This window comes from Vipera ursinii (assembly GCF_947247035.1).
Source record: "Vipera ursinii genome assembly, chromosome: 1".
Lineage (NCBI taxonomy): Eukaryota > Metazoa > Chordata > Lepidosauria > Squamata > Viperidae > Vipera > Vipera ursinii.
In genome coordinates, this window is record NC_139512.1 from 269,776,881 (window position 1) to 269,804,407 (window position 27,527).

General features: G+C 39.6%; 2 protein-coding genes across 3 annotated transcripts in view; one reads left to right on the forward strand and one right to left on the reverse strand.

Moving 5' to 3' along the window:
• Positions 1-27,527, forward strand: part of LOC310643865 (uncharacterized protein) — a 707,877-nt gene that overhangs the window by 512,189 nt on the left and 168,161 nt on the right. The window lies entirely within an intron of this gene.
• Positions 1-27,527, reverse strand: part of HIVEP2 (HIVEP zinc finger 2) — a 140,237-nt gene that overhangs the window by 13,505 nt on the left and 99,205 nt on the right. Inside the window, exons 4-6 of the mRNA XM_083368180.1 lie at positions 12,153-12,198; positions 4,456-9,964; positions 2,630-2,784 (exon numbers count right to left, since the gene is read on the reverse strand). Of these exons, the coding sequence (XP_083224306.1) occupies positions 2,630-2,784; positions 4,456-9,579 (5,279 nt within the window). The 5' untranslated portion in view covers positions 9,580-9,964; positions 12,153-12,198. The remainder of the gene's footprint in view (positions 1-2,629; positions 2,785-4,455; positions 9,965-12,152; positions 12,199-27,527) is intronic.

Genomic DNA, 27,527 nt, shown 5'->3' on the forward strand with positions numbered 1-27,527 from the left:
AGTGATTTTTTTCCTCTGTCTCTGAAGGCAACCAACTTCTAAAAGGATGTCTACATGGCCAAGAGTTATCTCATTAGGGGAGGCCATGTGAATGACTTTCACTACAATCTTGTACATCTCCATTTCCCTTAAAGTAGGACGATCCTCCTGGCAATTGTTAACCAGAGAAAAGATCGCATTATTGAAAATACTGTGGAATCTGCTAAATTTTAGAATGGACACATAACGAACAGGACTGGCAAAGCAGAGGATTTCTGTTCTATTCTTCTACGATGCTAATGTTTCCCTTTAGCTTAAGATATTTTAGTTTTACTAACAAAGAGTGATGAAAATGGCATACAGATCATGCCTGGCCATGATCCAAAGAAGTCTTTCAGCTAAGAGCTCTATTGGCTCCATCTACTCTGATTCATCATACTCTTGAAACACTGTCAAGTAGACAATCCCCTCACATGGCAAGCTTTCCTCTATCATATCTCCCTGTAGTGGGGTGTTACCTATTTTTTTAGCCTTACCACTACTAAAATGTGACCACATGCAATGTTTTTTTTCCTGTTATCATGTTATGGCTTAGTTTAGTTTGGTCTGGTTTATTTTTATATATGTCTCAAAAACTGGACATCTAGGGCAGTGAAGAATCTGCCTTTTGGAAGACCAAGATCTAGTTTAAATGTTGCTGTCACGCTGATGCTATATAGTTCTTTGAACAGACAGGTGTTTGCGCCTTGTCTGTTGGTAATTGTTGCACACATTAATGGCACATTATTGTCTGTTAGGTATATGACTATGGCCTAACTGGTTGGGTTGGCAATATATATAAACTATGATTGTATTATTGTGATAGAAACTGTATTGTATCACTTTAAATGTGTGATTGGCCAACGCTGTTTTTCCAATGGCCATAAGAGGGAGCTAGAGACATAACTTCTTTCTCTCTGTTATTCTCTCTGTTATGTTTGCTGTTACTTGCTGATTATTGTGGTTTGTGGGTTTGCTACTGTTTGCTAAACCTGAAGAACTGTGTTTTGACTTACGGACTGGTAAGAAGACTCTGTATTGGATAATCCTTGGACTATTGTTATTTGTTATCATCTCTTTACTCGTGTATGACCTGGACTGATTTTTTCTTGGACTGTGCTATTGTATTATTCCACAAGTAAAACTTTTTTACACACCTCAGTGTATCTGTGTGGTTGCTGCGTAAACTTGACTACTCTCAGTATCCTCTTTTTCTGTGCAAGCTCTTGTTAGCTCAAGAGGTACTCTGCACATCCTTATCATTGTCCATCTCCCTTAGTCTGGTTTTACACATGCTGTATTCTGTTATCTTATTCCACTTTTACCACGGATATACAGGATCCAGAAGATAATCTACTAAGCTTATTAAACTGATGAGCTTCCTAAATCTGCCTTGATTTCAATAAACCTTTTGCATGCAATTCATTCAATTAAAATATTGGCTTAAATTATTTCAAAAGCCCTCTGATCCTGTGGATGACTGTGATAAATTCAAACTTTAAATCTTGTGGTTTAATCTATGCAATATCTGAACTCAATTGGCTTCCAAAGAAGTACCGAAGCACTGGTCATAACTACAACCTACAAAAAGATCCGTATTTCAGCCCAAATTATACAGCTCAAGATTATTTGGAAAAGCTCTCTCAACACACTCTTTCTGTGCCAATATATTTTTCTTAATGCAAAGGAGAACATTCACATTAGCGAATTCTGATTTTTTGCCATCTTTCTTAATATTTAAATGAATTAACATGGACCTTCAAATCAGTTTTGAGCTCTGGTGACTGCATGTACAAATCCATTCAGGTTTCCTGGCCACATTTTTCAGAAGTGATTTTGCCACTGTCTTCTTTCTAAGCTGAAGGACTGGCCCAAAGAAAGATTTAATTCAAGTCTATTCCTTCCCCTGCCCAGGGCTTCTTTGGAGAAGTTTGATCAGTTGGCCATGTTCTTTTCCATTGTACTTTCTACTCATCTGGCACAAGAAGTTAAATTATGACCTTATTACCTATCAGTAGTGTTCAGAGGACTTTATCGTATCCTTTCTTCAGTGATAAGTCAATGATCATCTTCAGAAGATTGGGCAAATTCTGTTGAAATCACCACTGAATGAACAGTAATAGCCTTATAAAAACAGCTGTAAAAACCCTTTATATTGCAAAGAGCTCCATCATTAGTTGCACAATCCCAAGAGGACTCTCGTGTCATTCTTTCAGAAGGCCCATTTTATAAGTACCAAAGACAAACCCTGAAGATACTTCAGAGGTTTCCAATGCAACATCATACGTGAGGTTTTATGAAGCGTGTGTAAGGTCATACGATATTTAGTAGATGTCAGATGTTTTTTTTCCAAAAATGGGACACGGCAGAAGTTCCATGGATTATTTATTCCTTGTTCTTTTTTGTTCATGATTTCAAAATAGTCTGTACAGAGTTTTCATGAGGTTCAAATTGGGGCCTTGTTTAACTCCTAATCAATTCTGGTATAATGTGCATAATTGATTATACCCTGAGATTTCATCACAAAGGCACGAAGACCCAGAACAATTCTTTAGCTCTTGTCTTTAAAAGTAACACAGAACAAACAACAATTCCATCTTTCTTTTCTTACCCGCCTTCAAAAATTTTAATTCTCATTGGCTCTGTGTGTTTGGCTACAATATCTTTATCAGCATGGCTGTCTCCTTTAATTCGTTCTTTGATAACATTCCCCACGACTTTCTTTTCAAACTTGCTACCAAATACAAAAAATGGCTCCTGTTTCATCTGTAAAAAGAAAGGCAGGGGAAAACGTCACTAATTGTTGAAAATGTTTGAAGTTTAGAATAAACGCTACATGCATAAACAGAATAACAGTGTTGTGCCACACTAACGTAAATGCGTTAAGTCACAATTAGGTCTTATATCTTACTGAAAACTCGGGAAGCCAATTAACTAGGTCTTTTGATTTTCCAAGTAATAAAAGAGGTAGGCAGAAGAATTTTTTTTTAAAATGCCTCAGTATACTGTATTGTAAAACATAGTATATTATGTTGCCAGTTATACGTAAAAAGTAAAGATAAATGAGACTTACTAGTCGATCAAAATCAGTCAATTGATGACCACTGGCATTTCAAGTCATAGTCTCCTCAAAGCCATCCAGCCCAGCAGGGGGTGGTGTGGTTATGACACACTAGTTTCTCTGCCTATAGTTCAAAAGGTAGTGATGTGGCAACAAACTATGACCAACTACCTTGGGTCTCCCCAACCCAATGTATTAGGAATTTATTCATTGCTAAATAAATAAATAAATTCACAATCTCCTGGGACAGAAACAAGTACTTCATTTTCAACTAGAATAGACTTTATATGCATTGGAAAACCCCAGGCGATGTTCGAGTCCACACTTTTTTTGTAGAGGCAGGGACGAGTATCCACAAACTGTAGCACTGCCACCAGGTTTAAAACAAAGACAAATAAAACTCAATGCTGTTTCCTCTCCTCTCCCCCCCCCCCAAGATCTCATCTTCCTGTAAATTGTTAAGATGGCCACACCACGGCTATGGAAGCAAAATGCAGATTCACCTTCCCATATTAAGTTTGTAATTAATGTAATTTATTTTAAGCTTCCTTTATTCTTTAGCTACAGTGTTGAATTTCTACCCTACTTTCTTCCCAACAGTTTATGTGGTGGTTTTCCCTTATTTAAATTTCCCAATAATCTCCTTAGATAGATTAGGAAGAGGTTGACTGATTGATCCAGTCACTCAATTAATTTTTTAATCAAGTGGGGCCTGAACCTGGGTGTCCAAGTCCAATATTAACTCCATTTTCTTTAGCCAATGGCCTAATAAAAAAATGAAAGTGAAAGCACAGATGTGCAATTGTATGATATGCATAATTCCAACAGTGTAGATTAATTATTGATTTTATCTGAGGGTACTCAGGTGCAAAAACAACAAAAAACCACTTAAAAATAAAATAGTAAGGCCATCCCTATTGTTCAGAATTTGTTATACTTATGAGAATTCAATATATTTTGCACTCTGAAAAATTATATCACTGTGTTGAAAGATGCAGAAAATCAGTTAATGTAACAACTGGCGCGCTCTGAAAATCTTGAAATTAGCTTTTCATATTTATGCTTTATAGCGCAGTTAGTGATGATACCATTTCTTCTAAAATAGGACCTTTGGAATAATTTCCTTTGAAAAACATAACTGGAAAATGTTAAATCCCCACAAGATTTTTCAGAAACAATCCATAATCATGATGCCATTTTCCTACTAACCCTTACTCATAGATTTGAAAAATCCACTTAGAATGAAACAACAAACTCATTAATATGTTGGAAAACTATTCCAGAAACATTATGCTAAAATGTCTCTGCACTGCACTTTTCCATACAATAGAAATTCTAACCAAAACACGAAGATCTTTGAAGAATTGGCTGATTACCTGAGCAAACTCTTTCCATGCACTTGATGACGTCAGCTTTCCTATTCCAGGCCTATGCATTGGAGACAGGGTGTAGATTTCTCTGCTGCTCTTCTGCTTAGAGCGTAGGAGTGCAAGGGTAATCTTTGTACTCAGTCCTGATGGGTTTGGGTTACATGAACTAATGCACCATGAAGCATAAACTGATGATTTTAGGGTTGCTTGTTGAATAAAACTGGGTTTTGTGTAGTTTAAGAAACACCAGCTCACAGTTGTAGTAGTGCGCAAACTAGGGAACTTCAAAATCTGCTGGATGTCAGCAAGATCTGTCAGGAGAATTGTTGAGCTCACTGCTTTCCCACTTGGTTGAGATGCCATTTGTACCAGCATACCAAATGGCAATTTTTGTGGTTTGGATTGGTCTTCCATCTGACTTTCTCCTGAAGATACCAAAGACCTCTGTGGGCTTAGGCACATATCTGATGATGTTTCATCCACATCCAGTTCTTCCGGGGACTCCCGGCCTTCAGAAGTGCCACTAGACTTTTGCCCAGGTGAAGAAGACTCAAAACTGGGAAGCTTCTCCTTGTTTAATGGAGAAGACTCAGCGGGAGATGGTTTGGTAGCTGGCAAGTCTTGAGATGATGATGATAATGGAGAACAGAGCAAAGGAGACTGCCCCCTTTCTTTTGACTCAGTGGTACAACTCTGCCTAACCAGCTGGGGCTTTTGTGGTCTGGAAAAACTTTTCTTTATATCTGAACTAGTGAGTTCTACAGCACTTAGCTCCTCAACAATCTGTCCATACATTTTTTCATCTTTGACTCTCTTTTGTTGTTTGGTCTCCATAAAGAGCTCCAAGCTACTTGCTGGTGAAAGCATACGCTTGTTTCCACCTAGAGTAGAGGCAGTATCTGAACTGGAGGTCAAACATAATGGCATAGAAGAGTCTAGGTTGAGTGACAGAGTTTGTGGTACTTTCCACAAGGGATATTTTTCCAGCCCTCCATGTTGGTTTAACATCTGTGCTATGTTAAACCCTATTCCGTGCATGGGTGAGCTTGTTGCTAATGTCCTTTGAGAAAGAGTCTCATCTACTTTGCAGATGACAATAGCAGGGCTACTGCTTTGAGCAAGAATCTGGGAAATGCTTGTGTACATCACACTGCCATAGGACGGCACATGGGTCTGGATTCTAACAGGAACAACGGTGCCCGGTAATGAGTGAACAGGTTCAATATTCTGGGTTTTAAAATTCACCTGTAGCTGCTGTTCAAAAGAGGTATCAGTTGATTTAATGCTACAATCTGGCTGGTAAGTTGCAAGTGCATTTTTAGAATACTGCCCAGATGTTCCTGAGTAACGCTGGTAAGGTTGCTCTTTAGTACATACATAATCAGACTTCTTTCGAATATGCTCTTGAGCATATTCCAAATGGCAGCCTGGGTGACTTTCCATTGGGAAAGGTTGCTTACAATAAGATTTTTGAAGCTGCTGTACAAAGTGATGTGGAAAGGGGGTCTGTGAGATTTCTGAAGGCCACAAAGGCTGAGATGGCAAGTGAACCATGCAGACAGATGGGTAGGGGAACTGCAATATAGTACTGTGGACAGGAAAAAAGGGAACTTTTTCTTGCAGTGCAAATAGATGCTGTTGTTCTGCTGGATATTTGCTTAGAATATAAGGTGCTTGGGGGACTGAGAGGTGAGAAAGTGGTGATAAACTGGTGCTTCGTGGAGGACAAGAACCAGTAGCTTGCTTCCCAGAGTCATCTGAAGGAAGGGAAAAGGAAGAATGGGACCAAGGAGTTTGGGAAGACCGGAGACCAGCATGTCCATGTTCTGTTTGCTCTTGCTTTATATTTTGTTCCATGCTTGAATCGGCCTGGGAAATCTCTGGGGAGCCGCTGAAAGAAGCCTGGCGAACTAAAAAGCATTTCTTCCTTTCTCTCGCTGGAGATAAAGCCACTGGAGGTGCTCCTGCTGCAGAAGCATGAGACAGATTCCCGTAATCAAAAGATTTGCTTCGTATCTCGGGGATTTCAGCAGGATAAGGACAGGGCATCTGTTCTGATGAGCACCGTCTCATTTCTTTCTGTTGGTGATGTCCAGGGACAGAAAGAGAGTAAACACCAGCTGGGACAGTCAAAAATTCAGGTTGTTTGACCAATTCATCCTGTTTGGTCGACGTTATGAACCTGACACACTCCTCCCGTTCAAAAGACATTGAAAAACTTGAACTGTGAGACAGATTACTCTCTTGGCTAGGGCTGCGAGAAAGGCTAGTACCTGTGGATTCAAAGCTAGACTCTCCAGAGGAATGCTCCATGTCAGCAAGACGCAAACGTTTCTTCTTAGGCGGTAGCTTTTCGGCTGGGAGCTGGGACAAGGTTTCACTTCTTTGTGGCCACTGGAATTCTTCTGCGGGCTTTTCTTGCTCTTTCACTGGGACCTCTCTCTCTTTTTCAGGCTTATCTGGCTCCTCGGTGACACGGATTTCCGGGACTTGTATATTATGCTGACGAACCAGCCTCGGCTGCATGTATGTCTGAAAAGGCTGCAGCGGAGAAGGCTGTTTGCTAGCAACATCGGCATTTTCTGCCTGCTGAGCTCTCTCTGGGCTCATGGGGAATTCCACAACCTCACTTTCACAACTTTCAGATGTCAAATAGCTTTTTTCCTGCTGGCAAGTAACAAGCTCTGTAGATTCAGATCTTTCAAATGAATTGGGCCGACTCAACGAATTCGTATGCTGAATCACAGAAATTACGTTCCCTTTTCTGTTCAGAGATTCTGCAGCTTTTTCTAGATCAGTAGCCGGAGAGCATTCTTCTAAACTAGTGGCTGGACTGCATGACTGTAAATGGGGTCTACACATCTCAAACCGCTCTGAATGACAAATAGCAGCGCTATCATGGCTTTGTATGGCATAGCCACTCCTTGGTCCATCCTGGATTTGCAATTTAGGGTCAAAATCACCAGTCATGGAATTGCCACTAACCCCACTGCATAAAGATGGTGTGTCTTCCTCATCTCCAACACTTTTTTGGATCCTACGCTTTCGATTTTCAAATACAATGCCGTATGTGGAAGACATTGCCTGTAACTGTGTAGGTGATTCAGTATAGAATTCCCCACTTGGTTTTGACCCACTGAAGCTTTGCTTCAGAATCCCATAGTCTTCCCACTTTCTATAGTGCTTTCCAGAAGAGTCACCCTCATACATATGTCTCTCCCCTGTGGGCAATTTCTTTTCTCTCATGCCTGGCCCTTTTTCTCCAACAGGTGATCTAACAGAAGAAACCATAATGTTCTTCCCCATTCGTCCATGATACTCCAAATCCGAGTGTCCTTCCTGCAATGAAGGAAGTTCAAAGGCTGCCTGTCTTATTAACATTCGTTGATGGGGTATTCCTATAGTTTCAGGATAAAATACATCATCTGAACCCGTCATTCTCTCATCAAATGAATGGCTTCCTCTTAAAGATGATGGGACGTTCAAGTTAGTTGCAGACGATGTGGGCATGGAGTTGCTTCTAATCAGTGGATTTGTATCTGCTGAAGGTTCCAGGAGCAGAGATGCATCACCCAGATGACTTCCTGGATAAAGGCTTGATTCATTTTTGATGGATGATGTAACAATTTGCAACTGTTTGGATTCTGAATTGCTGTCATCAAAGACCTGGCTATTTTTCATAGTGCTCACGTTGCCAGAGTCAATTAGTGCTTCATTATTTGGAGACATTCTCTCTTCAGACAAGCTAATGTCTAATCTAGGATTTACAAGAGGCTCCATCTTGCCTTTTCTACCCATTGAATTACAATCTTGATTGGCTGTCGCTAATGGTTGTGCAGTTCTTTGATTAATCCTATAGAATTTCCCAAAAATGATTTCTTCATAAGATTTCACATTGGTATTTGGTGGACTTATCTGTTGCTCCGCGCTTTCCGAGCGTGAAAAATAACCAGAGTCAGTGCTTCCTTTGCTATGTGGGCTCAGTAGATTTAATGACTGGTCAGAATCTTGTCCTTTCTTCTCAGACAGCCTCAATGCAAGGCGTTGCTTAACTGTGTGAGAGTCATCAGACTTTGTATTTAATGGATTCTGCAGATTGTCAGTCCCAACGTGCAGGGAGCTTTCACACGGGAATGACACCCCACCTCTGGGAATAATTAAAATAGGGACTTTCATTGGGCCTCCCAAGGATTCTTCTAGGGATGCATGAAAGCCACTTCTGCTTGCAATGTCCAATGGAATCTGCGGAACTGGGCTCAGTTTGTCAGAACTTTCGACAAGTAGCGAAGTCTCTTCATCTGTATCTGTACTCTGCTCCCCATCTGAATGTATCTCTGCTTCCACATCAATGAAACTGCTCTCTAGGTCCAACTTAGATACAGCAGATTCTGTGAAAGGTACTAAGCCTGCTTTAATTGCATGGGCATGGGATTTCCTGTGCTTGTATAAATTGCTTTTTGTCTTAAATGAAAAACCACAAGGGACACAAGGGTAGGGCCGTTCCCCTGTATGGGACCTTATATGTTTTTTAAGTACACTAGGTTTGGCACAAGCCCTGCTACAGTAAGGGCAAATGTATTTGCCAGGTTTTTTGGGTTTATGTTCTTTCTTATAACCATCTTCTGACGATTGCTCTATACATTTCTGAGAGTACTGGCTATAAGCAGGGTTAAGATTGGACACTTTCTTTCTGGAGAAGCTTCCACTATGGCCATGCACGTGAAAAGGAAACAAGTCCTCGGAGGCAACTGGCTGCAGAGGGTCAGAAAATTGCCATTTATGGCCTTCCAGGCTCTGTCGCGGCTTCAGATTGTGCAAGAAACCTTGTGGCAACGATGGCTGTGGAAAGGAAAGCGAGTGTGGGCAGGAGTATGGGCTTGGAAGCTGCTGAGGGTATTGCTTGTCTGTGATTTGTTGGGTTGCATTGTTCGGTGACACCCCTTTCCCAGAACGAAAGAGCTGAGACGAGGCAGGGCTTCCCATGTGTTCTGGATCTATTTGGGCCTGACCTTCCAGGCTATCCATCTTCACATTTGCTGAATGCTCCTGCCTCCATCTGCTTGATACTTTTGCTGCTTCTCTGGTTCTTGAGGTAGCATTTTGCCCTACAGCTATATCTCCAGAGTCCATTTTGTCACCAAAGGTCTTAGGTACTAGTTCACTTGAAAGCTGTACAGGCACATGAAGTGTATCCAGTGCTGTGCTTTTTAAAGTTCAGGTGCTCCCATTTTTCCACAGCCGTTCTAACTTCACAGACGTCTCTTCCTCTGTGAAAACTTTCCATATAGTCGTACTACAGGCATCAGATCTCTTGTAGTTCTATGCTAAAAAGTAATTGTCAAGCAGTTCTGTTCATGGCAGGAAAGGTCTCTGGACAGTTTAGTTTACATCTGTCAAGACATGGTGAGACCTCTGAAGGTTATTCATGGTCGACATGAAGAATGAACCAGGGAGATCTATTTGCTCATCTACTAAAGCAGAGTTCCACACAACCTCTTCCAGAAGATCCAGCTGCCTGCAAGAAAGAGTTTGAAACACAAAGACGTATATCAGGGCATGTGAAGATTTAGGAGTTAAGTGTTTGCAAGTTTGTATAATTCTGGAGACAGATGTTAAAGGGAAACCACCACCCCCCAACTGTGTTCTGCAACAATAACAAAAGTGGGATCTGATATTATTACGCTATGACATTCTCTCAAGCTTGCTTCCTCTTCACAGTTGCCAGTGGAAGGGGTGGAGAAAATGACAACATAATTATCCCACACCATAACATGGTTTCTTTTGTTAGGTGCTTTTATGGATGTTTTATATTTTTGCTACCTATTGATTTTTGTGAGTTCTTTGAGTAGCAGATAGTAGTGTTTCAGGGTTTCTAATTTTAACTATTTTATGGGTACTGTATTTTCTGGCGTATAAGACTACTTTTTAACCCATGAAAATCTTCTCAAAAGTCAGGGGTCGTCTTATACACCGGGTGCTGAAAATTTAGGGACAGGGCTGGCTGGAAAACCTGGAGCGGATCTCCCATTTAGGGAGGGAAAGGGAAAGCGGGACCAATTGGAGAAGAAGCTGCAGTCTGTGATTTTTTACAGGGTTTATAGGGTTTCCTGCCTTAGCAGGGAGTTGGACTAGATGACCTCCAAGGTCCCCTCCAACTTATTATTATTATTATTATTATTATTATTATTATTATTATTATTATTATTATTATTATTATTTAATCCACTTGCACTGTTTTATGTTTACATGTTTGATGACAAACAGCCTTATGTTTATAAGTGACAGTTTTCCTACTAAGCACCTGCATGTCATAAGCATTTGAATTAAAATTACCATATTAAAATCAAATCTGATGTTTTTAAATTTTATTTAGTGTGCGTTGGAAGAGGGGTAATCTTATACGGCGAGTATAGCCCAAACCCTATAATTTAACAGGAAATGTAGGGGGTCGTCTTATACGCCCAGTCATCTTATACGCCGGAAAATACGGTAACTTTAGTCTGAAAAGTCATTTTTTGAAGTCCTTTCAGCTTCATTAATGAATGAAGGCTTAGAAGCAGGTTCTCTTCAAATCAAAATTCAATAGTCAGCCTTTGGTTTCCTTATAAACAGCTTCCTACAAAACACATGCAGGATCCTTCACAGTCTCTATGGGTATGTTCCTGAATCTTCTACAAATGAACTCATATTCATATCTGAATTACACTTGATGCTCTGGACTAGGCTGCTTAACATCTACTCTATACAGGTAGTCCTCAACTTACAACTACAATTGAACCCCAAATTTCTGCTGCTAGGCAAGATGGTTATTAAGTGGGTTTTGCCCCATTTTACTATTTTTTTCTTGCAATTCATAAATGAATCACTGCGCTTGTTAAATTAGTAACAGGGTTGTTAAGTGGCTTCCCCACTGACTTTGCTTGTCAGAAGGTCGCAAAACAACACTACAACCGTTATAAATACACACCAGCTGCCAAGCGTCTGAATTATGATCATGTGACCGTGAGGATACTGCAACGGTTGCAGTGTGAAACACAGTCATAAATCACATCTTCCAGTACAGCTGTAACTTCAGTCACTAAACAAATGGTGGCAAGTCAAGGACTACCTGTAGATGGGATCTCTTGACATTTTAACTGTTTTGCTGAAAAGTAGCAGCAGAGGGCGCCAAATTAGAAGCTTGCCTTTGTATCAGGTTTCCATGATAAATCTCTTACAAAGTGCTTTATAACTGCTATGGTTTTAAGTAAAAAGTAAATCTAGCAGAATCTGATCCTACATCATTAGCTTGGAAGTCAAAGTCCAAAGATCACAGGCACAATACTTATGTATTTAAGGCAACTAGCCTTTGGAAGCATACAGCATCCTGAATCAATTCATACATGAAGAATAAATGTGTTGACCTATGATTTCTTCTTCAGTTGCTAAAAGTCTATTTTCTGATTTGTGAGCAAAGAACAGCTACTCTTCAGAAGCAAAAGTCCTATTGTAAGTCTAAGGTAATGACTGAATATCAGCGCTGGCACTGAATCAAGAAATAGTGCATGCAGTAAATGTATCACATGCTTGTTAGTTAGTTAGTTAGTTTTTTAAGAAATAAAACATCAGGGCTATGGCATGAACTAGCAAGAATCAGTCCAGAGCAAAGGCTATGGGTTTAAGGAGTTATTTGGTTTGCTTGTCTTTTGATTTTTTTCAAATACCTTCATCTTGTTGGCATCTATTATACATGATAAATCGTGAAGGTTCCTGGAGAGGAAGAGAAATAAAAAAGCAATTAGGAAAAAGATTTAAATCTACAGGGATTCTATAGAATAGAATATTTTGAAATCCTGCAATTATTATTCATGTACAAGAAATGACAGAGTCTACTTCAAATAATTCATGGGGGGTGGATAAAGTAAGTTTTCAAGAATAAGCATTTTCAAATCCTGGTAGAAGCCAATTCAACTTTCAAGTTAGCGTCATTGAAGTATTTCAGTGATTGCTCTCATGAGCAATTCTAAAGAAAACAGAACCTAATGCTGTCACTGAGTCAGTCTTTCTGAACCAAAACCTGGACTGAGGAAGGACGGCAAAATTACTATGCCAAAGCCATTGTAATCTGTTCAAAGTTTTGGCAGAGCCTGATGAAAGTCTGAGCCTTGATTTCTGGCACCTAAAGACCATTCTGAGGAGTAGAGTAGAATAGCGTAGCGTAGCGTAGAATAGAATAGAATAGAATAGAATAGCATAGCATAGCATAGCATAGAATAGAATAGAATAGAATAGAATAGAATAGAATAGAATAGAATAGAATAGAATAGAATAGAATAGAATAGAATAGAATAGAATAGAATAGAATAGAATAGTTGTTTCTTGTCCTGCCCTCTGGTGCTTTGGAGAACAGTTTGATGCCCTCTTCTTTGTGGCAGCCCCTCAAATACTGGAATACTGCTATCATGTCACCCGTTTAACCAGAAAGGATCCAGTAGCAAAGGTGGGGTGGATGAAGGCAATATAGGGTGCATTGTCTGAGGAGGCTATCCAAGGGGCCAGTGATGGCTATAGAACTGGGTCAGAGCTCCTATGTGCCAATCAACTGTTTGGAGTTGACCGCAAGGCACTGCAACTACAATACTACAGGGCAGGCTGAGGTTAGGCCTGCCTGGATCCTATGGCTGCTGCTCAGGTCTCTGATCTACCCTGGCTGTGAAAGATGTCAGGTATACCACTGAAAGGATTGAAGGTTATAGGGCTCCTTCCATAGTATTGCTATAATTCAATGATACAAATGACTATTTGGTTCAAACCATCAGGTTTCAGGCTACCTCCGTACAAGATCAGCTTTCTGATTAATCTACTGAAGCATAATCTCTTTCTTCATTATCAGCTACTTGTGTCACAGTATGAGTAACTTTTAAAAAGCAGGATGTCTAAACAACTCATATATTGCTTGTCCGACATAACTGCCAAGCATTAAGGTTAAAGTTAGTGAAAGACATGTACTGTATATAAAAACAATTGTAACAAAACCAGAACAGTATTCTAACTCAATGTAATGATTTAAAAGGGAACGCCAAGACAAGTACAGTTCTCAGCAGAAGGAATCCCCATGTGCAGGGCCACCATTGATGAGGTTATCCTGAAAACCACAATCAAATCAGATTTATATTAGGCCTGAAAACAGAGCTTTTGAGATTTGTTCAGGATTTAAAATACTAACATCACATTTTAAAGTGAGCTCAGCAATTGATGCAAAGCTGATATGATGTAAATATACTTCTTTCAAATAAGCACAGTCTTTGTCATAAGATCAGCAGAGATAAGCCTCATGACATAAAGGCTGTGGTGTCTTATTAAAGCAGGCCTATGCAAACATCTGCATTTAGAAAGGCTTTCAACACCTAAGAGCATACAAATTGACATCCATGAAAAAACATCAACACCTTGTAAACTTGAACCTGCTCCCAACCTGGTATGAAAATCAGTACACGTGCAATGCCAAGCACGAAGATGACCTCACTGCTAAGGTCCATGTTGCATATGCTTAGGTTTGTTTTAAAGTGACAACACAGGTGCAAAACTGGAGGGCAAGGCTGATCACATACTGAGCTCAATGTTATACAGAGCTATAATCAAATATCCAATGTCCACTAATTATATACTACCTGAAGTTGCTCAATTATGTTACAAAGCCCATCCTACATTAAAAAAATATCACGTAGCTTGGTATTGAAAAAATATTGAATATTATTGAATTCTTTTTAATTCTGAAGTATTGTACAATGTCTCTGAATACTATAACTGTTTATTAAAACACAGATATAAGTAAACAACTAATATGATTATGCCAGGATATAATCATGGGATGAAGCACAATAACAGCTCAACTGCTAGTGATGTCATGGACGTATCCATGTCATTTCCTTTTTAGTAATATGCAAATAGTTTGCTTGGGGTGTTTTTTTCCACTTCACACTCTAGCCCACATCCCCAGTATTTCCTGCTTACCTCCCATGCTAATATCAACCTGTCCTAAACCTTTTTAACTTTTTCAGATCAAACCAGGTTGGCCAAGTGCTGCTACCTAGTTAGGCAAGTCTTGATTAATAAGCTAATTAAATGATCAGCTAAGCATCCATTTAAAAAAAAAATACAATTGCTTGTAAGCTAGGAAAAGTGATTCAAAAGAAAGCCAGATCGTCATAAGTAAAATAAGTATGCTATTACATAAATATTGAAAATAACATATTTTCTGTTCACCAAATACCCATGCCAGCTACAATGGGGGAAAACACTCAAAAGCAGCAAGGGTCTACTAAATTCTATAGCCATAGTTGCAGATAGACTACGGTGATTCTAATAGGCAATAAATCCTAGAAAGAGCCGTATAGAGCAGGATTTTTCAAATTATATCCTGCAGAACCATAGGGTTCCATGAGAATTTGATGAGATTGTATGAGAGGTTAAAGGGGGGGGGGAGCTGACTTGAATGTAGCCAATTTTACATCATTAAAGTTTTATCTCTTGATTTAATGAAGCCTGCATGTTTTTTTTTAAAGTAGAAGGGTCTTCTTTGGCATAAAGAACTTTATGAAGGTAGCAGTATGTTTGAATCAGGTGGTTTTGACCCCACTCAGGAAATCTTCACATAAGGGGAGGAGGATCTGTGTCCACTGCTACATATCTCTCTTTCCCTGATCAGCTATCTCTCCTTTCATATAGGTAAGCTGTTCATGTTGACAGAACATTTTAGAATACAGTGATACCCAGGGCTTTTTTTCTCATAGAACGCTCAGAACGGCGTTCCGGCACCTTTTTTTTGCCAAAAAAAAAAAAAGCTCCCTCTAGTCTATTGGCTTTAGGAGCAGGTAATCTTTTTTATGACTCGTGGACTTCAACTCCCAGAAATCCTGAGCCAGCCACGCTGAGGGGAAAGAGAGAGGGTTTCCATGCTGAGCCATGCCGGCTCAGGAATTCTGGGAGTTGAAGTCCTTGAGCCATAAAAGAGCCAAGGTTGCCTACACTGCACTAGAGGAGGACATTAAAATCATTTACAAGGTTACTTCTTTAGGAACTAAACTTTTAGAATCTAAAACAGCTAATTCAAAAAAAGCCAACAGGAAAGAACCTCACATTTTTCATCTGCTTCTGTCTTTTGGAAGGTTAAATTAGATAACAAAATAATCTATTTCCTATGAGAGAAATGAGAAACATTTTTCTCAATGTAATATGTCTAATTTAGCTGATGCTAGGAAAATATAGTATTTATTTATTTTTATTTTAATTCCATTTATATCCCGCCCTTCTCCGAAGACTCAGGGCGGCTTACAAGCTTAGCAGTATCTTTTGTACACTCTTGAAAACTATTTTGAATCTATAACCATCTATTACAACTACACCACTTTAAATTAAACAATTCTTAAGAATGAAATATTCTTAATTTGGACTTTACTTTTACTGTTTGGACTGTGTTTTGAAAAATAGATTATTTAGAATCCAGTTATGCTGCACTTCAGTCTTTAAATAATTAACCTAGTATATACATAACAATATATGATGTTTTCCATGGTGAGCTTAACATAAATAACAACATTTATTAAAAAGGCTAAAATAATTTCTGGTGGTATTATCTGTACATTAAAATTTTGTTTAGTCACAATCTTTCACTTTTCACATTCTGGACAAGCAGTGGTCATATATCCTAGCAAAAGATGTTACATATGTGCATAAGTGTAGTCAGTAGCATATGCCTTTTTAAAAATATCAAACATGCAAAGAAACAAAAAATAAGTCCAAAATATCTGTATTACATCCAGAAATGCCAACTGTGCAACCAATATTTCTCATCCATAACTATGGCACCCTAAGGATACCTGCATACATCAGGACACGGGTGGTCTTGTCGATATTACCTGGGAGGAGTTGATTCTGTGACTCCGGAGGAAGTGGACAGGATTATGGGGAGGCTGAGCTCCACCACATGTTTATTGGACCCGTGCCCTTCCTGGCTGGTTTATGCAGCCCGGGAGAGGACACGAGGCTGGTTCCAGGCGGTTATATCTGCCTCTTTGAGTGAGGGTAGTTTCCCCGCCGTCTTGAAAGAGGCGGTGGTGAGACCTCTCCTCAAGAAGCCTGCCTTGGACCCAGCTGTGTTGAATAACTTTCGTCCGGTCTCCAACCTTCGCTTTCTTGCGAAGGTTGTTGAGAGTGTGGTGGCGCATCAGCTCCCTCTGGTCCTGGATGAAGCGGATTATCTAGACCCATACCAATCGGGTTTCAGGCCCGGGTACAGCACGGAGACGGCATTGGTCGCTCTGGTGAATGATCTCTGGAGGGCTCGGGACAGGGGACATTCCTCTGTCCTAGTCCTATTAGACCTCTCAGCGGCTTTCGATACCATCGACCATGGTATCCTGCCGCGGCGTCTCAGGGGATTGGGAGTGGGAGGCACGGTTTTGCAGTGGTTCTCCTCCTATCTCCTGGGACGTTCGCAGTCGGTGTTGACAGGAGGGCAGAGGTCGACCTCGAGGTCTCTCGTTTGTGGAATTCCTCAGGGGTCGGTCCTCTCGCCTCTCCTGTTCAACATCTATATGAAACTGCTGGGTGAGATCATTCGTGGCTTTGGAGTTGGGTATCATCAGTACGCTGATGATACCCAGCTTTTCATTTCGACCCCAAACCACCCCAGTGATGCCCTCGACATGATGTCCCGTTGCCTGGAGGCGGTTCGGGTCTGGATGGGGAGGAACAGACTTCAACTCAACCCCGACAAGACTGAGTGGCTTTGCATACCGGCATCCCGGGTTATTCAGGATATTCCATCTCTCTCTATGGGGGGTGAACTATTACCCCCCGTAGATAGGGCTCGCAACTTGGGAGTCCTCCTAGATTCACAGCTCACTCTGGAAGACCACATAGTAGCTGTGACTAGGGGGGCCTTCGCCCAGGTTCGCCTGGTGCGCCAGTTGCGGCCCTATCTAGACCGGGATGCCTTATGTACGGTCACTCACGCGCTCGTGACCTCTCGTCTGGACTACTGCAATGCTCTCTACATGGGGCTGCCCTTGAGGACCACTCGGAAGCTCCAACTGGTACAGAATGCAGCCGCGAGAGTTGTATTGGGAGTCTCCCGATACTCCCATGTTACACCTCTGCTCCGTGAGCTGCATTGGTTACCAGTTGTCTTCCGGGTGAGATTCAAGGTACTGGTAATGGTGTTTAAGGCCCTACATGGCATGCGTCTGGAGTACCTTAGGGAACACCTGCTGCCGGCATCAACTTCCCTCCGCCCTGTGCGTTCCCACAGAGAGGGCCTCCTCAGGATGCCACCGATCAGAGAATGTCGATTGGTGGCCCCCAGGGGGAGGTCCTTCTCTGTGGGCGCCCCGGAGCTATGGAATCGGTTATCGGTTGAGCTCCGGATGGCGACCGACCTTCGCTCCTTCCGTCGCGATCTAAAGACATTCTTATTTGAACAAGCCGGCCTGGCCTGATGGGGGATGGGTGGGGTTTTTTATTGTTATTTTAATATTTGTATTCACTGTTTTTAGTTGGGCATATGTTTAATTCCTTTTAACTTTTGTATTTTTGTATTTTTTATATATTTGCCCTGTTCACCGCCCTGAGTCCTCCGGGAGAAGGGCGGTATATAAATAAAATTAATAATAATAATAATAATACATGCAAATGCTTCTCTGGGATCAGTAACACAGCAGAGATTGCTTTGTCCTTCCAGTAACAGATTGCTGGGAAATACCAAACATGGCCTTGAGAATTCCAATGTTTGTTACAAATTTTTCTGGATTTGGTTGGAAACAGGCTGTTTGGCACTGGAGACCACTGCCACGAGGAACACAACTCTGGGTCGGGGTTCGGAGCAGCTCCGGGTGGGGGCTCAGCAAGGGCCGCGGCATGGCAACTGCGGGGAGGGGAATCCCCGCGGCATGTGGCTCCAAGCCGCAGGGGCAGGGGTGCAAAGGACGGGCGGTCACGCCATAGCAAGACACCGGCATCGCTCCCAGTGACAGCACCTCTGAGTTTCAGCACCTTTTTTTTTTTTTTTTAGAAAAAAAGCACTGGTGATACCTTGGTACACAACTGCTTTTGAAACTCATCAAATGCTGTTCTCAACACATTTTGACACAAAGATTTTGTCCCGGTACTTGACGCACAAGCTAGAACTTGTCAATCAGTGTCAGTGTGACTCACTACATTATTCCTTATGGGAAAAACTTAATATATTTTAGAAAGGAAAGCAATTTCATTTTTTAACAAAAATAAATAGCAGAAACTATATAAAAGTAGTCCTCGACTTATCATCATAATTGACCTCAAAATGACAGCTGTAAGTCATGCCAGTTGTTAAGCAGGTCATCATGTGACTGATCTGATTTTAAGACGATTTTTGCAACGGTTAAGCAAATCTGCAGTCATTAAGTGAATGCTACAATCATTAAACAAACCTATTGTCTGCAAAGGACAGGTTTTGCCAGAAACCGGAAGTAAACACAGGTTTCAAGGCCAGGGGCGGGGCGATTGTAGTAAATTGCAATCTTGTGACTGCAGGATGCTGTAAATGGCCGTAAATGCAGGCTGCTTTCCAAGCATCACAAATGTGATCCCATGACTGAAGGTTAGGGGTAGGGAATCAAAATTTTGAATTTTAGGTCATAAGTGCCTTTTTAGGATCCCTAACTCTGAACAGTCGCTAAGCAACTAGTCATAAATCAAGGATTGCCTGTATATTATTTACAAGTGCATGTCCAAGCTTTATCACAATAGCTTTAGTGGTGGCCAAATTTGCTAAGAAACCATCTCTATAGGTGAAGAGCAAATATGCAGGCATGCCAATGTATCAGAACTCTGACAATACAGCCAAAAGAAATAGCTGATGTTACTTATTCATAATAACACCCTTCTTTTTGCTTAAAGAAATAATTATAACCAAAGGGGACACGTTCTTTGTCTCACATACTTGTTTTATTGGATTTATTATAAATTAATTTGGGGGATTGCAACAAAATAGTGTATACTCCCAAGTAAGATACACCTGTAGCTAATATTCCACTTTAAAATCATCATATCCTGCAGGTTCGGTCTAAAGCTTCTCTTTCATTGTCATGAAGAGGAGAAAACAAAACTCCAAAAGTAAACTTTGTTCACACATTTCTTGAAAAGTTATTCCCTCAAAGGAATTCTATAAAATAATATTACATGTTTTTTAAAAAATTAAAAACTAGTATAAATTAATATAAACGGGAGAAAAAGAAAGTAATCAAAAAGCTAAAGGTGCAAGAAAGAAAGAGAACAGAAAAAAGATACAAAAAAGTGGATTCCAATCTTCTTTACAACAATTATAAGCAGAATCATAAATTATAAATTATAAAGTTACATCATGACGCTCTTCTTTCTATAATCTATCCTGTCTAATCATCAAAACCATAAATTTTAAGTTCATCTTTTTCTGTTTTATGTAAAAATTCCATAAGGGATTTCCAGGCAGCAATAAATGCATTTTCTTTTTAGTAATCAAAATTGATATGGCCATCTCAGCAAGTTTTATCTTCTTCTCCAACCATTCCTCCACTGTAGATATTTCTACGTAAATCTTTCCATCTTTGTGCATACAAGTATCTTACTGTGCTTATCATATACAAAAACAAAATTCCATGATGTTTTTTTTACAATTCTTCCTCCATTAGCCCAATAGGAAGACTTCTGGTTTCAGTAGTCTATTAATTTTTAAAATCCTCTGAATTGGTGTATATATTTAAATCCAAAATTTTCTAACTTCCACCAAGCATGCCAAAAATGTCCCTTTTTCTGGTTCATATTTCCAATATAAATTTGAAGTGCCTTTATAAATTCTGTATAATTTCTCTGGATGTCAAATACCAATGTACATTACTTTGCAAAACTCTTTAACGGTATAACCCAATGTAAATTTCAATCCTTTCACCCACATATTTTCCAACTGTTCAATCTGTATATTATAACTGAAACTTTTAATCACACTTTATCATACATTCTTTCACTTGTTCTTCTATTTCAAATTTCAGTAAAATTTATATAATTGAATGTTGAGCATCTACTTCAAAACCAGTCTTATTCAGTGCCATAAATTCTTTTGGCTATTTTAATTCTTTTACTAACTGTAAAAAAAGGAAACCACTGACAACTGTATCCCATTGCAACCAGCAGGGCTTTTTTTCTCATAGAACGCTCAGAACGGAGTTCCGGCACCTTTTTTGGATGGAACCTTGTAAGGTAGGCAAGGCGGGTTATATGACATGTGTGAGTTCCGGCACCTTTTTCTTTTACAAAAAAAGCACTGGCAACCAGTCACTCTCTTGATTTTATTTTGTATTTCCCCTTGACAAAATTCTAGTACTTCACAATAAGATAGACATTAGTCTTTGCCTATTATTTCTTGTCTATAAAATGGAGGAGGAGAGTTTCAAAAGTACTTTTAGAAAGGTGTTACGAAGATATGGCTACGATTCAAATAAATAAATGACGTGCACAAGCAATTGTGAACGCTTGGAACACTCTAGGAATCTCAGCTTATATTTCACAATGGAAAAAATGGTCCTGATTTTATACAAAATCACCTTCAACAAGTTGCTTTACTGTCTTCTAGCAGATTCTTCTATACCAGGGGTCTTCAAATTTGGCCCTTTTGTGACTTGTGGACTTCAACTTCCAGAATTCCTTAGCCAGGGATGCTGGCTGAGGAATTCTGGGAGTTGAAGTCCACAAGTCATAAAAGGGGCATTTGAAGACCCCTGTTCTATACTATGGCTATGGAGCACCTCAAATTCAGGGAAAGAGCTGCTCTGGAACACACCAGGGACATTGATGTAGCACCTCTTGGCAGCTCCTTAAAGCAGCCACACCTTTTCCTGGCACGGCACAGTTGCCCTCTGCAGTTGCAGCACAATCCCAGGAAAATACATGTTTGGTTTAGGGAGTTGCCGACATCTGGTATGTGTGCATCCATGCCTTACTCCTAAGCAACTTTTCCCTTCAAATTCAAAATGCCACATAGTTCTATATCATACAATTGTGTTATTTCAGAATATTGAAAAGAATAATCTTGCCACATTCACTAAAACTCTAGCTATTCATATCAGATCGCTGTGGAATAAAAGTTTCCAAGAATTTAGCTCCTGCAACCCGCTTCTGTTCACTGGAAATAAACCAACCTATCTCAATGATAATAACTTCTATTAGATTTTGAATTACTGATCTGCATACACTGTACATATTTTTTTAAAAAGAAATTGGCCTATGACATGTTTTATGGTTGCAGCTCATTACAAAAATGAATTAACATATAAATGTTTTTAATTAAAATCCATTTTATCAGAATAGAGCTGGAAGGGATCTTGGAGGTCGTCTAGTCCAACCCCCTGCCATTGTTAGAAGATAACTGAGACAAAATTGCCTTCAGTTTTCCACCAAGTACCCACATTGAAATGCATCATCATTTCCTGTCTTAATGCAGGAAAAAAAACTGTATGCAAAATCCATTCAGAATTAATTAGAAACAATGAATCTTTATCAGTCCCTCTCAATGACATAATGGGATTTTAAAATCACAAAACTGAAAATTGAAGTTAGAGAATGTGAAATCCCTTAACTTTCTGATCCCAATATTCCAACAGGATACTAACCATCATAGAGTTTTAACAAAAACCATTGACATACTTTTGGACATAGTGTCATGATTCCCATATCCCAAATGCATCTTATATGTGAATCTTGGGAGACAGGGATCAGTGGGGGAGGGATGAGAGAGAAAATATTTTAAAATGTTATTAACTAAGATGAGTTTTTGATTTTTTTATTCCATTTATATCCCGCCCTTCTCCGAAGACTCAGGGCGGCTTACAAGCTTGAACCCCTACAGCTGCTTCATATATTACGGAAGTATGAGATAGCCTTTACTTCAATGTGTAAATGTATCTGATTGATTGATTGATTGATTGATTTAATTAATTAATTAATTAATTAATTAATTGGTTTTATATACCACCCTATTCTCAAAGGACTCAGGGCGGTTTACAGGGCAAAGTTAAAAAACAATATAAGTTAAAATAGAGTTAAAATAAAATTAAATAACAATTAATAGCCCAAAAAGTTAAAAAAATATATCCATTATATTTACATCCCAATGTAATCTGGTGATTCTCAACGTGATATAAAGACATTAGAGCTTTTATTATATATTTTTAAAAAGTAATATATCAAAATATATCATAAAACCAACCAGAATAGGACAATATAAGATGGGCAGCATATAAATTTAATAAATAAATAGTAACAGTAAAATAAAAAATAAAAAACTACAATATTCACTTAACAGATTAGAAAGTCTTCGAAACTGCCCAGTTTTTCAACATTTCCTGAAAGTCATCAATGAAAGGGATGGTCTGATCTGCATCAAAAAGCTTTTCCAAAGAAATGGTCGTGCCATTGAAAAAACCCTCACATATTCCCAGAATTGAGTATCAATAAGAACACAAGCTACTACTTTGTGGACCAATGGTAGTTTCCAAGTAGTCTTTAAAATCAGCTCTATAGAGAGTATCTTGTAATAATCTATTTGGGTGGCAATGAAGGCATGGGTTACTGTAGCTAGGTCCTCTTTCAACAGATAAATCCAATCATCATCATCATCATCATCGCACAATCAGCCAGATGTTCAGACTGGATTTGGCATTTTTGTCTATCGAGTCCTGGGATAGGCAGATGTGGATGCTTGATGGTATTATAGATATCGTCACAGGATGGAAGCGGTTCCTAGTAAGGCCGCCTTTTGCAATTGACTAATGGCAAATTTGTCAATGCCAATGGTGTTCAAGTGGTGCTCCAGCTGTTTTGGGATTCCACCAAGGCGCCTATTACTATTGGTACTACCCTTGCTTACCTTTGCTACAGTCTTTTTGTTTCTATTTGTAGGTCTTTGTATTTTGTTATCTTCTCCAGTTCTTTCTCATCTATTCTGCTGTCTCCAGGCATTGCCACGTCCACTATCCAGACTTTTTTGTCTTTCTTATCGACAATTGTTAAGTCCGGGGTGTTATGTTGCAGGTGCTTGTCTGTTTGAATTCTGAAGTCCCAGAGCAGTTTAACTTTATCATTTTCTATGACTTTCTCTATTTTATGATCCCACCAGTTCTTGCTTACAGGCAAATGATATTTCTTGCAGATCTTCCAATGCACCATTGTTGCTACTTTGTCATGCCGCTGTTTGTAATCAGTCTGTGCGATCTTCTTGCAGCAGCTTACCAGGTGGTCCACTGTTTCTTCAGCTTCTTTGCATAGGCCGCACTTACTGTCTGTTGCTGTCTTCTCAATTTTGACTTTGTATGCATTTGTCCTTAAGGCTTGGTCTTGTGCAGCCAGAATTAGTCCCTCGGTCTCTTTCTTCAACACTTTCCTGCTTTTAGCCATTGCCAGGTCTTGTTATTATCTGCTTTCCCAGCGGTTTTTTTTAATGTACTGGCCACGTAGTGCTTTGTCTTCCCATGCCTCTATTCTGTTCTTCATTTGGTCTTTCTTGTAGGCCAGTTTGGTCTCTCCAGTAGTCAGTAAGCCTTCCTGATATACTAATTTCAGTGCATCTTCATCATTGTCCTTCAGATATTCTTCCAAAGCCATTTTTTCTTCTTCAACCATCTGTTGTACTTGCAGCATTCCACGTCCACCTATTTGCCTTGGTAGATAGAGTCTGTCAATGTCACTGTGTGGAGGAAAGTCATGATTCATTGTCATTATTTTTCTGGTCTTCCTATCCATTGCTTTTAGTTCTGCTTGAGTCCAGTCCACTATTCCAGCTGTGTATCTAATGACTGGAATTGCCCAGGTATTGATTGCCTTCACGGTATTTCCTTCATTGAGTTTGGACTTTTAAGATCTTCTTCACTCTCTTCATGTATTCATCTCTAATATTTATTATTATTATTATTATTATTATTATTATTATTATTATTTATTATTATTATTTATTATTATTATTATTATTATTATTATTATTATTATTATTATTATTATAAAACTTTAATTCATAAAACATGAAACTCAGTCAAATGAGCACTCAAATTGACTGGCACTAATGGTTGACACGGGTTGCTGCCAGCATCCTAGGTATTAACCAGGTATCTCCTTAAAATGTAAGATGTTCTGAGTAGCGAAGTTTTTTGTAGCTTTGCATCATCATCATCATCATCATCATCATCATCATCATCAAATAATGCTGCTCAGATAAGAAACATGGATCCAAAAGATTGTCCACATTGGAAATCTACTCCTTCAAGTGTAGTTCTTGTCTATCCAGAGATAACAATTAGCGTCAAAAGAATTTCAATGAGTCAACAGTACCTTCATCCTTTTTGGGTTCAATTTCAGTTTGTTCTCTCCCATCCAGGCACTGAGATAAGATATCAACAGCCCAGGGTGGTAATGTAAAGTTGGGTGTCATCAGCATACCAATGATAATACATCCCAAACTGTCAGATAATTCTGGCCAGAAGTTTCCTATCCTGTGAATGTTAAGGAGCAAGGGGGAAAGAGCTGACTCCTGCAGCACTCTCCAGACTGAAGGTCTGCGTCCATGGGCAACTAATATGACTGAAAGTGCTCACTAAGAAAGGAGTAGAACCACTGCAAAATGATGCCTCTAATCCTAGTCCCTGAGGTGGTTCAGAAAATACCACAGTGAATGCTGCCAAGAAGTGGAGGAGGACCAGGAAATGTACACTACCCCCAAACAAGATTACGTCATGGTTATCTAATGCTGTTCTAGTTCAGGCCTAAACACTGACTGAAAAGGATTCAATATTTTTTTTTTCCTGGGGGAATGTGTCATGGCAGAGAATCAGGAAGATGATCTCGAGAGAAATGGACAAGAACCATTATATAAGCAAACAGCGCTAAAGCATTTCTTAAGTCCTGGGATACAATATCATAAATTGTATTATTTATGGGGGGTATTGTTTTTTATCTTTTAAATTTTTAATTTTTAAAAATTTATTTTGTGTTTTTACTGTTCGTAAGCCACCTAGAGTCGCTGTGAGTGAGTAGGCGGCTATATAAATGTTCTAAAATAAAATAAAGTATAGTATTCAGAAGAGACTCAGGCAAACTCTTCACTACCGTCGTTGACCCTCTACCACTTCTCAATAACCTTTCCTCAAAAAGGGAGGTTGAAGATAGGTGATCACAAGATTCAGTGACAGTCTGTTGGCAGCACCATTCCTGTAAAAATTGTCAACAATCTCCAAAGTCCACACAATCACATACACATTCTTCACAAGAACCTGGACAAGCAGAGGTCCAAGCCACAGGTGGCAGACCTAGATAGACCCAATCCACTTCCCCAGAACTGACAGGTCAGGAGTTGCAGATAACATGACAAGATAGTCTCGTAGTCTATAAAGAGTTAATGCTGCAGTGAATCTGAGTGAATTATCAGCTGTGCAAATTACTCACAGTGGGCAAAAAGAAGATCATGATGCTAACTCCTCCCAGAAAGGAAATTAGTCACCCTAAACTAGGTTCTGGATAACAGCCTGGTGACACAGTAAGAGAGAAATGAAGATACTTTCCCCTCCGCTCCTTATTGCTATCATCTAGGCCTGAATGACTGACACCTACCTATGCCTGGTTGGAATATATTTTTATCTTTCTCCAGCAACAGTGCAGGCATTGTTCATCTCTTAGAGGCTTCATTAAATCAAGAAGCCAACCAGGATTAGCTCCTTCAAAGAGATGTCTCAGGGACAATCATGCCTCCCACTGCCAATAATTCATCAAGCCCTAAAGCAATTATCCCAAAGAACTGGAAAATTCCCCAAACAACCTCTGAAATCACCTAGATCCATTAGATTCCTGGGTTTTACCAAAGCTGGACCCCATATATAGGGGCTAAGGCCTCCAACACTAGAAGACAAGGTTTCTCTATGATTAATCTTGAAAGCAGATGAGGAAGGGATCTTGCTGGCTTGCAAGGTGGCTGGATCCCAAGTTTATATCTATATCCTAACACAGGGATCTGCAACCTTGACAACTTTAAGACTTGTGGACTTCAGCTCCTAGAATTCCTCAGCCAACATAATTCTGGGAGCTGAAGTCCACAAGCCTTAAAGTTGTCAAGGTTGCAGACCCATGTCCTCCTAACAGCATATATGTTATGTACCCACATTCTGGTATCTCAGAAGCAAAGTACCCTGATCATAGATAAGATGTTTCTAATAATTGATGCATCCCCAGGTCTCCAACTTTAACATTAAAAACTGTTGGACAGGTTTCCAGCAGAGTGATATCACTGTCTTCACCTACTCAGGTTTTGGCCATACATGTCAGATCTGTTGCTTCATCTGCCATTTTATTGTAGATGAAGTGTGGTCTTATTATACAGACAGATCTAGCAACAATTGTCATCATCGTGAGGCCAAGAGGCTTAACAGCTGCTACCCAGAATAAAGCAACCAGCTTAGAAATCAAGACTGCTACAACATTGATAATTTCTCTTCCTCTGTAATGTCCCATATGTTGCTTCCCATCTTATCTCCCTTGGCCTAACATTACAGTTATGTGACACTAGTATCCATTCCCATGTACATCCAGCTTCCATTCCCCAATCAAGCTTCAAAGCCCAAATATTGGTTTGTTAGTCAGCTGTGCTTCATACTGCACGTATTGACATACACAATCCCACTTCCCCAGATTCTCAGATATGAACAATCCCTTCTGTGTACCATTCTTCCAAAGCAAACAGCTTGCAAGCTCCCTACAGACCTGATCACACCTGTTATATTACTCATTCACATATGTATAATCCGTGCAACAACTCTTACACTCGGCTATCACTTGCCTGCTTCTTAACTCAAATATTTGAGAAAACAGAGATATATTAATTTTCCTTTCTACGTTTTAGGATACCCTGTTCAGTCTGAAAATAAAATCACTACAAGCCAACCCTCTTGCTTGTTTTCCCAACAGACAGACAATAGTTATAAAAATAGATCATGCAAATGAACTCTTTATGGCGTCAGCATCTAGATAAGCATGAATGATCAGATAAGGTT